This window comes from Otolemur garnettii, unplaced genomic scaffold (genome assembly GCF_000181295.1).
Source record: "Otolemur garnettii isolate 467f Iridium unplaced genomic scaffold, OtoGar3 scaffold00008, whole genome shotgun sequence".
NCBI lineage: Eukaryota > Metazoa > Chordata > Mammalia > Primates > Galagidae > Otolemur > Otolemur garnettii.
This window is the reverse complement of record NW_003852403.1, coordinates 37,057,936-37,076,669: the sequence shown is the minus strand read 5'-3', so window position 1 is coordinate 37,076,669 and position 18,734 is coordinate 37,057,936. Positions and strand designations below refer to the sequence as shown.

The 18,734-nt window shown below is 37.6% G+C and overlaps 1 protein-coding gene and 1 pseudogene across 1 annotated transcript in view; both read right to left on the bottom strand.

Moving 5' to 3' along the window:
- TNKS2 (tankyrase 2) overlaps window positions 1-18,734 on the bottom strand; it is a 77,088-nt gene that overhangs the window by 47,866 nt on the left and 10,488 nt on the right. The window contains exons 2-6 of the mRNA XM_012801441.2: window positions 16,477-16,701; window positions 10,039-10,134; window positions 2,750-2,786; window positions 2,500-2,575; window positions 2,022-2,116 (exon numbers count right to left, since the gene is read on the bottom strand). Coding sequence (XP_012656895.1) covers window positions 2,022-2,116; window positions 2,500-2,575; window positions 2,750-2,786; window positions 10,039-10,134; window positions 16,477-16,701 — 529 coding nt within the window. The remainder of the gene's footprint in view (window positions 1-2,021; window positions 2,117-2,499; window positions 2,576-2,749; window positions 2,787-10,038; window positions 10,135-16,476; window positions 16,702-18,734) is intronic.
- Window positions 14,840-14,937, bottom strand: LOC111723195 (annotated as a pseudogene).

The following is an 18,734-nucleotide window of genomic DNA, read 5'->3' as shown; positions in this document are numbered from 1 at the left end:
TATCTGAACTAGATTGTTCATCACAGCTCAATTTACAATCACGAAGATGTGGAAACAACCCAAATGCCCATCAACCCAGGAAAGGATTAATATGCATTAATATATGTATACCATGGAATATATTCAGCCATAAAAATAAAAAGATGGAGACTTTACATCTTTTGTATTAACCTGGATGCAGTTGAAACATTCTTCTTAGTTAAGACATCACAAGAATGGAAAAGCAAGTATCCAATGCACTCAATACTCATATGAAGCTAGTAAATGAACTAATACATGCCCGCACAAGAGAAAAACACAATTTAATTCAAGTTGCAGGGGAGAAGGGAGGTGGGAAAAGGAAAAGGGTAAGAGGGAGGGGGATCGGTATGCTCCTCCCCATACCTCTTGGGTGCAGGCTACCACTACAGCAGGGTCTTTACCTAACAAACGGATTTTACCTAATTATACTGTCATATTAATCTGAAATTAAAAAAAAACCTTTACCATCAAAGAAAATAAATCCTTATATCAAAACAAACAAACAAAACCCTGAAACCCAATTATTTCAAGATGGGAATGGAGAAAGAGCTTTCTACATGGGAAGGTACAGTAGAATCTTAAAATTCTGACTTCTGTCTTTAAGCTTCTCCTTCTCTTTGGGATCACTCCTTTATAGCCACAGCATCCATCCTCTTGTCTCTGGTAAGTTATGGCCACCTGAGATTTAGTCTTTAGTCCTACATGCCCTCTGTTTAAAGGCTCATTGCTTTCCAAAATACCATTTTTGAACACAGGATTCCTTACTTCCTTTAACCATCATTTTCATTCCCAGTTACCTACTAGATACTTCTACTTAAGTTCTTACCATCATCTCATGAAAGAAAGAGTTGTACAAGTGAGCTCAAACTGTTTTCCCCCAAAACAATTTTCATTCCTATACCTCAGTATTTAACTCAGCTTCACAACTGGAAATGTAGTAGTTTTCTTTTTATTCCTTTCTCTCTCATCACATTTAGACATTCAACAAATCTCATCCATTCGTACACTATAGTACCTCTTGTTTCTATGCTTTCATTTTCATTTTCTCTGCCACACGATGGACCCCCATTATACGTGAACACTCACTTTCTGAACTGCTCTTTTTACCTCTAGTCTCCTTCCTCTCCAATCTATCCTACACATTGCTCCAAAGTAAACCTCCCAAAGCTCTTTATTTTAGAATAGTCACCCACCCCCTTGCTTCAGCTCACAGAACGAAATTCAAATTCCTTACGCTTGAATACCAAGTCTTTTTTTTCTTTTAATTGAATGGTAACTATGTACATTAATGCACTTCTGGGGTACAGTGTGGGGTTTTCACATGCAATCTGAAATACTTCCTTCAAACTGGTCAACATAGCCTTCATGTCATTTTCTCAGTTATTGTTTTAAAATGTTCACATTCTACTCTTAGAAAGATTCACTTGTACCCCTGTAAGATAAACCTCAGAAGTGATCTCTCTAATCCCCCTCCCTCCACCCATTCCCCCCTCCCTCCTCCTTCCCCATATTTGAATACCAAGTCTTAAAAAAACCCATTTCTCTAACCCTAATCTTCATTTGTCCCCTACATGAATTAACTGCTCCAGCCAAGCTAGTTCAGTTACTGTTTCTTAAATGTGCTATAACATCTGCTTTAGCACCTCCATTTATGCCAATTCTCTAGAAGGGTAATGTTCTCCAAACTCTTTGTTTTCTTCAATTGAGACTTGCCTTTACCCAATCAAGTACCATTTCCTCCCAACCACTCTAGTCACCACTGATAATTTCCTCCTAGGAATTCCTGTATTATCCCTCTCCATTTATCACCTAGCACTTGGGAGAGACCTCCTGGTATTATCAGTTATCTTTTCTTGTCCTCTAAAGTGTAAAGTAAATCCTACAAGTAGTAGGTTTAATGTTTTATAATCTTCTAGTTAAAAAATGATTTTTATATGCTACAAAGACTGTTAATAAGGACAGTACCATTTAAGAAGTCCTCATTTTGTTCAAACCCTTACCCTTTATCTTTAGCATGGACATCAGCTCCATGTTGTAACAACAGCTGTACAATCTTTACTCTGTTGTATCCTGCTGCCAAATGCAATGGAGTTGACTGAAATATTAATCAAACAAATTAATGTAATTCAAATAATGGCTGAATAAAATGTGTAAAAAAGTAAAAACTCAAAATATAAAACCATAAAATCCAATTATAACTTCATTGTCTAAATAAATAGTTATTAATTTGGTTTTATAAAATCCAACATATGCTGAAGGCCTAGTGTGACAGTTTATAAGTTAACCACTGCACATAGAAAGGAAACAACTAAATGTTTATTATCAATAACGTTTTGCTAAGTTTAAGAATTAATCTGAACTACTACTTAAAAGAAATCATAAGTACTCTTTCTTCAAATATATTTTCATTTGTAGTAAGATAAACACATCTTCATGTTATGAGGAGGTAAGCATAAACATAGTTGCAAAAGGAAGTACCTTTCTTCCATCACTTGCATGGCAGTTGACATTTAACGGTGTAAGCAGACCCATCATTTTTTCCTCATTGCCACTCCTAGAACACAAAAAGATGTTCTAGCAACTTGCATTCATTATGAGATTATGCTTCAAGATATGTATTGTGACCACTGAACAAAAAATCATTCTCTTTTAAAGTTTGCTTATTGTAAAAAAAAAAAAAATTAATGGTGAAGTATTTATGTTATGTATTTATACCACTAGTACATACCTGGCACTTTCCAAGAGTTCATCTTTCTTATATTCACCTGTGTAAGAAAGAAAATGAGCAGAAACTTAAAAGAAGCCCACTGAACTGTATTTAAGGTAGATAAATTTGGAAATAAATTCCAAATAAATGGAAGATGGTTAATTAACAGAATATCATATAGTTCAAAAATAATTTTATGAAAAACATGAAATGCCTTTGTTATGGAAATAAAATAGAAATGATTCAACTTTATATAATGAAGCGTGACTACAACTATAAAACAACAATATACACAGAAAGAGGAAAGCCCTAAAAGAAATATATTGCAATATTAACAAAATTTGTCTTGGGTGGTAGGCTACTGGTAAGTTTTTCTCTTCTTCTATTCCTTTCAATTTCCTAAAATGAGTATGGTATTTTTGTAACAGATAAACAAAACATATCCACAATCTCATTCAAAACCTAAACAAAATCCAATATAACACCAACATTACAGAAATGACGACAAAACCTATAGCATCAATGATTAAGCATAATCTCTTAACTTTTTTATGAATCTAGATGTTTCAACACAAAAATCACCTTTATTTAATACTATTTTAAGTATATAAAAACATAAAAGAAAGGATTAACTACAAACTGCCTATGGCTTTTACCTATATAAGTGAGTATAAACAAACTATACAATTAATAAAATTTAAATTAACATAATGATTTGCTGAAATGACATCCAAACTGTGCCCATAATGTAAATTGTATACTGATTGCAAAGGCAAGGCTTCTCTTGCACCCCAAAGTTTTTAAAAAGATAAAACCATGGAATAACATGGAATGGTTAGTAATGGAAGAAATGAACATTGAAATGATAGCCACAATAACAGTTCACATTTCTGTAAGTGTATTTAGTCTAAATTTTCTTCAGCAATGCCAGAAGAAACAACACAAAGCTCACAGCAAAGCCCTTCAGGTTCTTCCCTTTTAGTTAGACGTGATTCTGATGGTTATCATCCAGTAGGTAAGAATCTAGTAAGTAATATGGCAGAGCTGCTTAAGAGGAAAGTACACTGACAAGGGCAAAAATATGTGAAGCAGATACAATTCAGAAAAGCCTGTCAATCAAAACTATAGCCTTACACTATAGTCAAGAACATGATTATAGCAGAGTACAATAATTAGCACTCTTCATGGTACTAAAGAAGTGTGCCCAGAATCCTGTTTTGTAAAGCAAGAGAATGGTTAGTGCTTTCTGACCAAATGGTTAATATATATACATATTTATTTATTTATTGTTGGGGATTCATTGAGGGTACAAGAAACCAAGTTACACTGATTGCATTTGTTAGGTAAAGTCCCCAAAAGGTGTGGCACACACCAAGACCCCATCCCCCTCCCTCCTTCCCTTTCTCTGCTCTTCCTTTCCCCTACCCCTCCCTCCTTTCTCTCTGCTCTCCCCTTCCCCCACAGTGTCATTAATTGTCCTTATATCAAAATTGAGTACATAGGATTCATGCTTTTCCATTTTTGTGATGCATTACTAAGAATAATGAGCATAATCACTATGCTTCCACTATGTTCTGCTTCCATCCAGGTTAATACAAAGGCTGTAAAGTCTCCATTTTTTTTAATGGCTGAATAGTATTCCATGGTGTACACAGGCTACAACTTGTTAATCTACTCCTGGGTTGGTGGACATTTAGGCTGTTTCCACATTTTAGTGATTGTAAATTGAGCTGCAATAAATAGTCTAGTGCAAGTGTCCTTATGATAAAAGGATTTTTTCCTTCTGGGTCGATGCCCAGTAATGGGACTGCAGGATCAAATGGAAGGTCTAGCTCGAGTTCTTTGAGGGTTCTCCATACTTCCCTTCCAAAAAGGTTGTATTAGTTTGCCCCACCAGCAGTGTAAAAGTGTTCCCTTCTCTCCACATCCATGCCAGCATCTGCAGTTCTGAGATTTTGTGATGTGGGCCATTCTCACTGGGGCCAGATCTCAGGGTGGTTTTGATTTGCATGATGAGCATTTTTTCATCTGTTTGTTACCCATTCATCTGTCTCTTTAGAGAAAGCTCTATTCATGTCTCTTGCCCATTGATATATGGGATTGTTGGCTTTTTTCATGTGTATTAATTTGAATTCTCTATAGATCCTAGTTATCAAGCTTCTGTCTGATTCAAAATATGCAAATATCCTTTTCCATTGTATAGGTTGTCTATTTGCTTTGGTTGCTGTCTCCTTAGCTGTACAGAAGCTTTTCAGTTTCATTAATTCCCATTTGTTTATTTTTATTGTTGCAATTGCCATGGCAGTCTTCATGAATTCTTTCCCCAGGTCAATATCTTCCAGTGTTTTTCCTATGCTTTCTTTGAGGATTTTTATTGTTTCATGCCTTAAATTTAAGTCCTTTATCCATCTTGAATCAATTTTTCTTTGGCCGTTTTTGGCCAGGGCTGGGTTTGAACCTGCTACCTCTGGCATATGGGGCCGGCACCCTACTCCTTTGAGCCATAGGTGCTACCCTTGAATCAATTTTTTTGAGTTGGAGAAAGGTATGGGTCTAGTTTCAGTCTTTTACATGTGGATATTCCAGTTCTCCCAGCACCATTTATTGAATGGGGAGTCTTTCCCTCAAGGTATGTTCTTATTTAGTTTACTGAAGATTAGGTGGTTATAAGATGTTAGTTTCATTTCCTGGTTTTCTATTCGATTCCAAATGTCTATGTCTCTATTTTTGTGCCAGTACCATGCTGTCTTGACTACTATGGCTTTGTAGTACAGCTTAAAATCTGGTATGCTGATGCCCCCAGTTTTGTTTTTATTACTAAGAACTGCCTTAGCTACATGGGATTTTTTCTAGTTCCATATGAAACACAGAATCATTTTTTCCAAATCTTGAAAGTACAACGCTGGTATTTTAATAGGGATGGCATTGAATCGGTAGATTGCTTTGGGAAGCATAGACATTTTAACAATGTTGATTCTTCCCAGCCATGAGCATGGCATGTTCTTCCATTTGTTAATATTCTCTGCTATTTCCTTTCTTAGGATTTCATAATTTTCTTTATAGAGGTCCTTCACCTCTTTTGTTAGGCATATTCCTAGGTACTTCATTTTCTTTGAAGCTATGGTAAAGAGAGTTGTGTCCTTAATTAGCCTCTCATCTTGACTGTTATTGCCATATACAAAGGCTACTGACTTGTGGACATTGATTTTATATCCTGAGACATTACTATATTTTTTGATGACTTCCAGGAGTCTTATGGTTGAGTCTTTAGGGTTCTCTAAGTATAAGATCATATGGTCAGCAAAGAGGCTTTATGGGATCCTCTGCTCCCATTTGGATGCCATTTATTTCCTTGTCTTGCCTAATTGTATTTGCTAGAACTTCTAGCACTTTGTTGAATAATAATGGTGACAGAGGGCAACCTTGTCTGCTCCAGTTCATAGAGGAAAAGCTTTCAGGTTTACTTCATTCAGTAAAATATTAGCTATCATAGATAGCTTCGATGGGTTTAAGAAATGTGCCAGGTATGCCTATACTCTTCAGTGTTCTAATTAGAAAAGGATGCTGGATTTTATCAAATGCTTTTTCTGCATCTATTGAGGGGATCATATGGTCTTTGTTTTTGCTTCTGTTAATATGGCAGATAATGTTTATGGACTTGTGTATGTTAAACCAGCCTTGCATCCCTGGGATGAAACCTACTTGATCATGATATATGACTTTTTTGATGATAAGCTGTATGGTCTGAAATTTTCCTTTTTAGTTGGGTCTTTTCCTGGTTTTGGTATCAGGGTGATGTTTGCTTCATAGAACATGTTGGGGAAGATTCTTTCCTCCTCAATCTTTTGGAATAATTTCTGCAGTACAGGAATAAGCTCTTCCTTGAAGGTTTGATAGAATTCTGGTGTGAAGCCATCTGGACCAGGGCATTTTTTTGTTGGAAATTTGTTGTTTCTTTAATCTCAGTGCTTGAAATTGATCTGTTCAGGAGATCTATTTCTTCCTGGCTAAGTCTAGGGAAAGGGTGTGATTCCAAATATTGATCCATTTCTTTCACATTGTCAAATTTCTGAGCATAGAGTTTCTGGTAATATTCAGAGATGATCTCTTGGATATCTGTGGCATCAGTTGTTATTTCCCCTTTATCATTTTTGATTGAGGTTACTAGAGATTTTACTTTTCTATTTGTAGTTAGTCTGGCCAAAGGTTTACTTATCTTATTTTTTCAAAAAACCAACTCATTGTTTCATTAATTTTCTGAATGATTCTGTTTTCAATTTCATTGATCTCTGATTTAATTTTGGATATTTCTTTTCTTCTGCTGGATTTAGGCTTAGATTGTTCTTTTTCCAATTCCATAAGATTGCTTGTGAGTTTGTTAATGTGCTCTCTTTATTTATTTTATTATTTATTTATTTATTTATTTGATGTGCTCTTTCTGTTTTTCGAATGTAGGCATCTAAAAGTGATAAATTTTCCTCTCAGAACTGCTTTTGCAGTATCCCACAGGATTTGGTAGGTTGTGTTTTCATTGTTGTTATGCTCAAGGAAGTTAAGGATTTCCTCTTTTATTTCTTCCTGCATCCAACTGTCATTCAACAGAAGGTTGTTTAATTCCCATGCCTTTGGGTGGGGTTGAACGTTTTTGTTGGAGTTAAGTTCCACCTTTAGTGCCTTGTGGTCTGAGAAGATACAAGGTAAAATTTCAATTCTTTTGATTCTGTTGAGGTTTGTTTTGTGTCCTAAGATATGATCAATTTTAGAGAATGTTCCATGGGGTGATGAGAAGTATATATATATATATATATATATATTTTTTTTTTGCATTTTTGGCCTGGGCTGGGTTTGAACCCGCCACCTCCGGCATATGGGGCTGGTACCCTACTCCTTTGAGCCACAGGCATCACCTGAGAAGAATGTATATTCTTTATCTTTGGGAAGGAGTGTTCTATATACTTCTATCAAGCACAGTTGTTCTAGGGTCTCATTTAAGTCCCTTGTATCTTTGTTTAATTTCTGTTTAGACCTGTCCAGCTCTGTAAGAGGAGTGTTAAAAGTCCCCTGTTATTGTGGTGTTATAGGATATCAATATTGCTCAGACTGAGTAAGGTTGGGAGCATTTAAGTTCGTTGCATAAATATTTAGAATTGAAACATCTTCTTGTTGTACTTTTCCCTTGACCAATATAAAGTGACTGTCTTTGTCTTTTTTGACTTTAGTTGCTTTAAATCCACATGTATCTGAAAATAAGATTGCAACTCCTCTTTTCTTCTGAATTCGTTTGCCTGAAAAATTGTCTTCCAACCCTTAACTCGGAGTTTTGTCTTTTATAGCTAGATGTGTTTCCTGCAGACAGCAAATGGATGGCTTATGTTTTTTAATCTAGTCAGCCAATCTATGCCTCATTCAGTGGGGAATTAAACCCATTAACATTTATTGAGGCTCGGCGCCTATAGCTCAACCGGCTAAGGCGCCAGCCACGTACACCTAAGGTGGCGGGTTCGAATCCCCAGCCCGGACCTGCCAAAACAACAACGGCTGCAACCAAAAAAAAAAATAGCCGGGCGTTGTGGCGGGCGCCTGTGGTCCCAGCTACTTGGGAGGCGGAAGCAGGAGACTCGCTTGAGCCCAGGAGTTAGAGGTTGCTGTGAGCTGTAATGCCATGGCACTCTACCCAGGGGGACAGCTTGAGGCTCTGTCTCAAAAAACAAAACAAAACAAAACAAAACAAAAAAAAACCATTTATTGAGATAACTGATAAGTGTGGTAGTGTTATATTCATTTTATTTTATGAGAGTCCACTGCTTAGTTTTATCTTTTGCATCAGTGTAGAAGTCAGGTTCTGTCCTTTAATTTCTGAGTTCTTACTTTGCTATTGATCCATTGTGACGGTCAGTGTGTAGAACAGGTTGAAGTATTCTTCTGGCTGAAAAGTTTCATTAGAGAAGTATGCAGTCACTCTGATGGATTTGCCCCTGTAGGTCAACTGGCAATTACTCCTGGCAGCTTAAAGAATCTTTTCTTTTGTCTTGACTTTGGACAGGTTCATCACAATGTGTCTTGGAGAAGCTCTGCTAAGAGTTGAGGTAACCTGAGGTCCAATATCCCTCTGAAAGGAGTGTGTCAGAATCTTTGGTGATATTTGGAAAATTTTCATTTGTAATATTCTCTAATATGGCTTCTATTCCCCTGGGGCATTCTTCTTCCCCTTCTAGGATACCTATAACTCATATGTTTGAACACTTCATAAAGTCCCACAATTCTATCAGTGAACGTTCTGCTTTCTCTCTTTTCTTTTCTGCCTCTTTAACTGTCTGAGTTATTTCAAGAGCTTTGTCCTCTACGTCTGAGATTCTTTATTCTGCATGGTCTAATCTGTTGTTGATACTTTCTATTGCATCTTTAAGTTCCCTAATTGACTGCTTCAATTCCTTCAGCTCTGCTGTATCCTTTCTATATACTTCATATCATTCATCTCTTATTTGATTCTGTTTTTGGATTTCCTTTTGGTTATTTTCCACTTTATCAGCAGTTTCCTTCATTGTTTCCATCACTTCCTTCATCATCTGTATTCTAAATTCCCTTTCTGTCATTTCTAACATTTCTTTATAGGTGGAATCCTCTGCAGTAGCTACCTCACAGTCCCTTGGGGTGGTTGCTCTGGATTGGTTTTTCATGTTGCCAGGATTTTTCTGCTGATTCATCCTCATGAGTATTTTCTTTTATCTGTTTCCTTGCCCTAATTTTCCTTTCACTTCCTCTTGCTCTTTAAGTTACCATGCCTCTGGACTAGGGTTTCAATGAGTCCCAGTGTGCCAAACTGGTCTCACTCTATGCCCCTGAGGGCCAAGGCTGTAAGGCATCTCACTTAAAATATATTTTTAACAAAAAAAGAATGGTACAGGTTAAGTTTCTTTTATCCAAACTGCTTGAGACCTAGAAGTATTTTGAATTTCAAGTGAGGAAAGTCATATAAAATGGTAAGCAGGGATTGTGGCTGGAAGCATTTAAGGATATTTTTAAAATACCCTAAAAACATGACAGCAACACACATCTGTCTATCATCCCACCCCCAATAAGGCTTTAATGACAAATTTAAAAATCAACTAGAAAAAAAAAGAAAAAAAGCTTTACCTTTCTTAGGGTGAAAATCAATGATCAATTGTCTAGAAGTAGAAAAGAATAGCAAACAAACTGATACTATTTTAAAATCTGATTGAGGTCATTAACCACCGGAGGCAGGCTATCTATCTAGCAAACTTGTTCTTAATATTTGTCCTAGACGAACCAAAGAAAGGACACAAACTTACCAGTTAGCACTGCTTTGGCAGATGGGTCTGCTAAATCTAATGCTGTTCTTCCATCTGTATTTCGAATAGTTGGCTCTGCTCCATGCTGTAAGAGCACTGTAAAAATAGCAACACTACCTTTCAAAATGGTAATCATGACAACTGGATTTTAGTAAATCATTTTCTCAAAAATTCTGGTCCAGAAGTCTCAAACATTTCATATCCTGATAGAATAGTAACTGTTATACTTTAAACATAAAAATATATACAACATTACATTATTTAACGCATTAAAGACACATTAAGTAAGTTTACCCTTAGTTCAAGGTGAGATTTTCCTTTACTATTTATAGAGCTGGTATGAAGTGACCAAAGACAGTTAAGAGTGTATAAGGGAAAAAGGGGCCTGTAGATCAGAGGGTTGGGCGCTGGCCCCATACACAGAGGGTGGTGGATTCAAACCTAGCCCTGGCCAAAGTGCAACAAAAAATAGCTTGGTGTTGGGGCAGGTGCCCTTAGTCCCAACTACTCAGGAGGCTGAGGCAAGAGAATCACCTAAGCCCAGGAGTTGGAGGTTGCTGTGAGCTGTGATGTCACTGCACTCTACCAAGGGTGACAAAGTGAGACTTTGTCTAAGGGAAAAAAAAGAAAAAAGGGAAGTCTGTTTGAAAGCTTGTTTTCTTATTCCAAAGGAACACTGCCTATGCAAAAAAAAACCAAAAAACAAAAAACCTGTTCTATCATGACAGAAATAAAATATCCAAAGTCTTAGATAGCTGAGGAATAGACTTTTGTAGGACATTTTTTTATGAGACAGAATCTCACCTATGTCCCCTGGGTGGAATGCCGTGGTGTCATAGCTCATACAAACCTCAAACTCTTTGGCTGAAGCGATTCTCTTGCCTCAGACTCCAAGTAGCTGGGACTACAGGTGACCACCACAACACCTGGCTATGTTTTGTTGTTGTTGTAGTTGACACTGTTGTTTTAGCAGGCCCAGGCTGAGTCTAAACCCACCAGCACTATTGTATGTGGCCAGCACCCTAACCACTGAGTTATGGTTAGCTCATGAGTCGAGTCTTTTGTAGGATTTTTTTTTTTTTTTTTTTGAGACAGAGCCTCAAGCTGTCCCCCTGGGTAGAGTGCCGTGGCATTACAGTTCACAGCAACCTCCAACTCCTGGGCTCAAGTGAGTCTCCTGCCTCCGCCTCCCAAGTAGCTGGGACCACAGGCGCCCGCCACAACACCCGGCTATTTTTTGGTTGCAGCCGTTGTTGTTTGGCGGGTCCGGGCTGGGGATTCGAACCCGCCACCTTAGGTGTACATGGCTGGCGCCTTAGCCGGTTGAGCTATAGGCGCCAAGCCTTTTGTAGGATTTTTAAACAAATAAAAATACCATGGCTCAGCGCCTGTAGCTCAAGTGGTTAAGGCATCAGCCACATACACCAGAGCTGGTGGGTTCGAATCAAGCCCAGGCCTGCCAAACAATGACAACTATAACCAAAAAGTAGCTGGGCATTGTGATGGGCGCCTGGAGTCCCAGCTACTTGGGAGGCTGAGGCAAAAGGCTTGCTTAAGCCAGGATTTGGAGGTTGCTGTAAGCTATGAAGACACGGTACTCTACCCAGGGTGACAGCTTGGGGCTCTGTTTAAAAAAAAAAAAACCAAAAAACACATACACACAGGAAAATCCTTTAAACATAACAAAAGTGGATAGCTTACTTATGCTTTTGATAAATTCTGTAAGGCCATAACTCACAATCTCCTGATTCTTCTAGAAAGCTGAATACATTAACAGAAGGAGGCTACTTGGATATGTCCATTATTCATACCCTCATAAACCATATTTTAACAGCAAAGTAAACTAGTCTAGGGAGTAGTTTACACTGAAATCAAGGTGTAAATTATCCCTTATAAGGAATTTCCAAATTTTCTTTGGAAAAATCTTAACCACGGGATTCATGGATGGGGGTTGCCAGCTAAAAATTTAGTTTTTTGAGGTCAACTACATTAAATTTTGAGTTGAAATCCAAGTATTCTCTGTAGGGTATGTGATTTGCTCTAAATCAAAAACTCTTAATGTTACAATCCACGAAATGTTACAAAGAGAAGCCTTGTGTTTTTCTCTATATTCTTATTTGTTACATAAAGATATTTCAGCACATTCTATCCATAAATAAAGACCTAGAAGAAGACAGGCAAATATCAGGCAGAAAGGAAGCTCAATTCCTGTTCTTTGATATGGTTAATTTCCATTTTGCTCCATTCCTATCTATAACAGTGCTGTTCAATAGAAAAAAATGTGAGCCACACATGTAATCTGAAATTTTCTAGATTAAAACATTAAAAACATTAAAAAGAAACTACTTAAATTAATTTTAATACATCTTATTTAATCCAACATGTCCAAAATATTCAATATTTACCTCTATGTTATAACTAACATCAAAATTATTAATAATTTCTTTTTTGGAGACAGAGTTTATGTTGCCCTCAGTAGAGTGCCATGGTGTCACAGCTCACAACAACCTCTAACTCTTGGACTTAAGTGATTCTTTTGCCTCAGCCTCCCAGTACCTGGGACTACAGGTGCCCACCACAATGCCTGGCTATTTTTGTTGTTGTTATTGCAGTTGCCATCGTTGTTTAGCCTGCCCAGACTGGTTCAAACCCGCCAGTACAGGTGTATGTGGCTGGCGCCCTAACCACTGAGCACAGGCACCAAGCCAATAAAATATTTTGATATTCTTTTTTGTACTAAGTCTTTGAAACCTGATATATATTTTTCTCTCATAGTACATCTCAGTTTAGATTAGCCACGAGTCCTCAGCTACCATAGTGAACTGTGCAGATCTACAACTATATTTGGAAAACTCTACATTATTAAAAGTAATTATTTATATGTCTGAGACTCTGAGATACGAGGGATGGGTTATGTGGTACAAAGAGTATATTTGAACATAGGGCAGCAACAATTTTATTTAATTAATTAACTTATTTATTTACAGACAGAGTCTCACTTTATCGCCCTTGGTAGAGTGCTGTGGCATCACAGCTCACAGCAACCTCCAATTCCAGGGCTTAGGCGATTCTTTTGCCTCAGCCTTCCAAGTACCTGGGACTACAGGGGCCTGCCACAATGCCCGGCTATTTCTGTTGCACTTTGGCTGGGGCCGGGTTCAAACCCACCACCCGTGGATATGGGGCTGGCACCCTATCCACTGAGCACAGGCATTGCCTGAGCAGTTAACATTTTTAAGATAACACATAGAAAAGGAGAACTGGGTAAAGGTAATCAGGTAGCCTTTGTATCTTTACAAATGACTTAATTTAAACTAACTGGTGACTTTGGCATAAAAAGTAATTTGAGATTTTGCGGGGAGGGAGAAGACCAATTTAAATCCAGCAGAGTTCCTGGATTTTTCTCAGTGCACAGAACTGGCTCTCATCCGTTAAGAATTTCAACTGCACCTGATTTGCATTAGAAAAATGGAACTCAGGTTGCAATGAGTCCAAAACCGTCTAATCCAGTGGTTCTCAACCTTCTTAATGTCATGACCCTTTAATACAGCTGCTGTGGGTCGTGACCCACAGACTGAGAACTGCTGCTCTCATCTGTTAGACTCAGAAAATTAAATACTAGGTTAATGAAAACACTCAAGCAGCCTTCTCATATACTACATAATTTTCTTAGTTTTCCTGCCATTCCCATTCTCCTATAATATAACCCTAGGTCATGCCCTCATCACTTCTCAGCTGGGTTATTCTATAGCCGTGGTTCTCAACCTGTGGGTCATGACCTACAGGAACTGTATTAAAAGGTTGCGGCATTAGGAAGGTTGAGAATCACTGTTCTATAGCTTCTTAACTTTGTCTCCCAGATGCCATCCACCCTACCCAACTCCCTACCAAATTACTCTAAAATACAATCATGTTTTGCTTAATGATGGGAATATATTGTGACAAATGACACATTTGTCACTGAGCAAATATCATACTCACAAACCTAAATGGTAGTTTACTACACAGCTAGGGTATACAATATAGCCTTCTACTCCTAGGCTAAAAACCTGCACAGCATGTTACTAAATACTGTAGATAACTGTAACACAATCATAAGTACTATGTATCTAAACATAGAAAATATGATATAAAAGATAAAGAAAAGTACACTTACATGCACTTAGCATGAGTGGAGCTTGCAGGACTGGAAGTTCCTCTGTGAGCTAGTGTTTGAGTGGTAAGTGAAAGGGAAGGCCCAGGACATTACTGTACACTACTGTAGATTCCATAAACACTGTATACTTAGGCTATGTACATTTACAACATTTTTTTTTCTTTTTGCAACAATAAATTATCTTGGCCTGCTACAGTGGCTCATGTCTGTAATCCCAGCACTCTGGGAGCCTAAGACAGGTGGATAGCTTGAGCTCAGGAGTTTGAGACCAGCCTAAGCAAGAGCAAGACCCTGTCTCCACTAAAGAAAATATATAGAAAAGTCAGCGGGGAGTTGTGGCGGGTGCCTGTAGACCCACCTACTTGAAAGGTTGAGGCAAGAGAATTGCTTGAGCCTAAGTAAGAGTTTGAGGTTGCTGTGAGCTATCCAGGGCAACAGAGTGGGATTCTGTCACAAAATAGAAAACACAATCTACAAAGGTAGATTACTATAATTCTACCTTATAAACTTTTAATTTTTAATAGTATTTTGATTCTTGTAATAACTTAGCTTAAAACACAAACACAATGTACAATTATACAAAAAACTTCTCTTATATCCTTATTCTATAAGTTTTGTTCTATTTATTTATTTATTTATTTATTTTTAAACATGGAATGCTTCACGAATCTGTGTGTTATCCTTGCACAAGAGCCATGCTGGTCTTCTCTTATCATTCCAATCTGTGCTGCTGAAGCAAGCACTTTTTTTTAACTTTTAAAACCTTTTTTGTTAAAAACTAAGACACAAACTACAAACACAAATCAGACCAGGCCATTACAGGGTCAGGATCATCATCATCACTGTCTCCCACCTCTACATTGTATCCCACTGAAAGGTCTTTAGAGGCAGTAACATGTATGGCTCTGTCATCTACTTTATAATAATGCCTTCTGGAATATCTCCTTGCCTTAGGCTGTTTTATAGTTAACTTTTTTTTTTGAGACAGAGTCTCGCTTTATTGCCCTCAGTAGAGTGTCATGGTGTCACAGTTCACAGCAACTCTAAACTCTTGGGTTCAAGAGATCCTCTTGCCTTAGTCTCCTAAGTAGCTGGGACTACAGGTGCCCGCCACAACACCTGGCTATTTTTTTTAGAGACAGAGTCTCACTCTTACTCAGGCTGGTCTCGAACTTGTGAGCTCAGGCAATCCACCCACCTCAGCCTCCCAGAGTACTGGGATTACAGGTGTGAGCCACCACACCCAACCAGCTAACTATTTTTAAAAAGTAGAAGTACACTTTAAAATAATAAAAAAAAGTACAGTAAATACACAAACCAGTAACATAGCTGTTTATTATCCTAAGCAAGTACTACATACTGCACACAACTGTATATGCCATTAATATATTTTATAAGAATGGCAGCACACCAGATTTGTTTATAGTAGCATCACCACAAACACCTGCATTAGAAATTTTTCAGCTCTATAATAGTCATACTCTTATTTTTGACAAGGTGAATGTTACTTTCTTTGCATTACTATTATCATTATTACTTAATACTTCATTGCAGCAATCATCTGATTTCTTTTCTGAATGTATTTATCTTCATTCATTATTTATGAGGTTTTTGTTTCTAGTCCTTATCTTAAACATTGTTATTGTTGTTAAATTTTAAGTCTTTTTAATTCTGTGAAGGCAAAAAGTGGAAACCTAATAATCACATGTACATATAAAAATAAAAATAAAAAAAGAAATTTTTCAGCTCCATCATCTTACAGGACCACCCTTGTGTATGTAGTCCATTGTTGATCAAAACATTATATGGAACCTAACACTACGTACTCTCATCACACTCAAAAATCTTTGATATACACACTGCTCACATAGTAATCAAGCTCCTTCATCTGGAATTTAAAGCTCTTTATAAAGAAGTCCTTACCTACCTTTTGAACCTTTTCCCCACCACCTCAGGAGGTAGGTCCTTGACTTCAGTCACTTCATTCATTATCCTCTAATGCCCCCTGCTCATTTTTACCATGCCTTTATCTGGTTCTCTGTGTGTCTTATTTCCCAAGGGAACACAAATTTTTAGAGAATAGGAACTTTGTGTTCTATTCTCCAAAGAAATTTAGGCTCAGTACCATACACAAAAGACACTTCATAAATAGTGGTTAGATTAAATCTTAAATACTTAAATTCAGCCTGACAGAACCTAATGATATTAACAAATGAATTCATTTTAGATTCATCATAGTTAGTTATAATACCGGGAAAACTCTGAAAAGTAGACAGTCTTACCAATGCAAACATCAATTTTTCCTTTAATTGCAGCTTCATGAAGAGGAGTATAATTCCAATTATCTCGAGCATTTGGGTCTGCTCCATGTCGCAAAAGGAGGTTAACTACTTCAGCATGACCAAAAGAACATGCATTATGCAGAGGAATAAGGCCCCCATCATCACGTGCTTGGACATTTGCACCATTCTGAAGCAAATACTCAACTACATCTTTCCGCCCAAAACCTAGAAGAAAACACATAGTCTACATGTAAGTTCAACAAGGAAAATCTATCAAATTAAAGTAAGTGCCACCTCTGCTAAAATGTTTTAGGATGGAAAATAACATCAGTAACAGATTTAACAATTCAAGAATTGGTGAAAAGGTGATCTTAAATATATCACTAACTAAACTTAACGATAAAGCCAACGGGTAGCTCCACTAACTGAGGTACCTTAGTAGTGCTTTGGGTGGTACTACTAACAACTTCAGAGAAAGATTACAAAATAAGTGACTGAAAAGTTAAAGTTCAAATGTTTCCCATTCTACATTAGTACTTGTAAGTGCAAATCGAGTTTGGTGTGTTTAGTGTGTATACATTTTCAAATGTTCAAAGTATATAACTTAATATGCAAATCACTACCTTATGAAGCAGGGACAAAACTCTGGCTGGAATCCCTTTCCCAGATCTATCTCACAGAATGTTTCTGCTAAAATGGAGACTATGAGACAGCAATAAAAAAAGAAATCTGTTTACAGACTGTATTTGTCTGTGTAGTGAGATAGAGAACGGTGACGCCAGGCAAAAGTATGACACCAGGCATCTTCAAAGGAGCCTCGACTTTGCCACTTGCATAACATAAGCAACTTCTTTCCAGGTAGGAGGCTCCTATATAGCTATGTTCCATAGTTTTGCTCAATTGCCCCTAAACCAAATAAAACAAAATAATCTGGTAACTAACCCTCTTACATTAGTTTACAGATTTAGTACCAATGAGTTTCAACCTCTTACCATTCTCATACAGTAGTACCTAAAACATTTTTACAACTAATTGTAAAATGAAAAGGATTTCAGGCATATGTTAAAGCAGATGGAGAAGTATATATGTGTCAGGAGAGAGGGAAGGGAACTGCTTACTCTTTTGAAATTTCTCCAGAATATTCTTAAAACCTCCAAGCCTGAATGCAGTACTTCTAAGAAGACTAGCATATGAATGGATAAGAAAGCAAGGTATAGTCTTTCCAAGGTGGATGCTAGGGATTGCTGGCTGTGGCTGTGGAGTTAAAGAAAGGGTTGGGCCTGTGCTGTGGCTCCCGCCTGTAATCCTAGCACTCTGGGAGGCCAAGGCAGGTGGAATTGCCTGAGCTCACTCACTCATGAGCTAGAGCGAGACCTCTTTAAAAATAGCCAGGCATTGTGGCCGGCGCCTGTAAGTCCCAGCCACTTGGGAGGCTGAGACAAGAAAATCGCTTGAGCCCAAGAGTTAGAGATTGCTGTGAGCTGTGACGCCAGAGAACTCTACCAACGGTGACAAAAGTGAGACCCTGTCTCAAAAAACAAACACACAAGCAACAAAAAGATTAACAAGGTTTTTTTCTTTTCTTCCTTTGTTTTTTTCACTTCTAGCCGCTGTGGTCACAAAGATGAGTGTCTTTGTACCTTTGATTCTCCCTTCTTGCAAAGATCTCACAATTTAAGATGTAGAGAATTATATAAGAACCAGTAATTTTTATACAATATAATTGCTATAAAGAGTATAGATAAAATGCTAGTAAGAGCTCAAAGAAGGGAACTGCTAAATTGGGAGAAAGCAGAAAATGGAAAGGACATGGCTCAGAGAGAATGCAGTGATGACATATGAGCTAAAAGAGAGAAAAATAGGGAATGTTAGAAAAACAAGGAGAGGAGAGGGTGGGGAGAAGGAACTGAGCAAAGGAAGGACACTGCTGTCTAAGCAGAAGAAATAAAATGTACAAAGACATGGAGGTGCAAATCCTCCATAATTACCAGAACACAGAATGCCCAAGTTGGACATATTAGCACTTGTAATATGTCCTATTAATTAAGATGAATAAAGTAAAAACAACTCTGGTTGAATCCTCCCCCTTCCTTTCACAAAGACTCAAGAGAAAATCCCTGTACCCCCATCACCTCTTAGAAACAGTTTTTTTTTTTTTTTTGTTTGTTTGTTTTTGTGAGACGGAGCCTCAAGCTATCCCCCTGGGTGGAGTGCCAAGGCATCACGCTCACAGCAACCTCCAACTCCTGGGCTCAAGC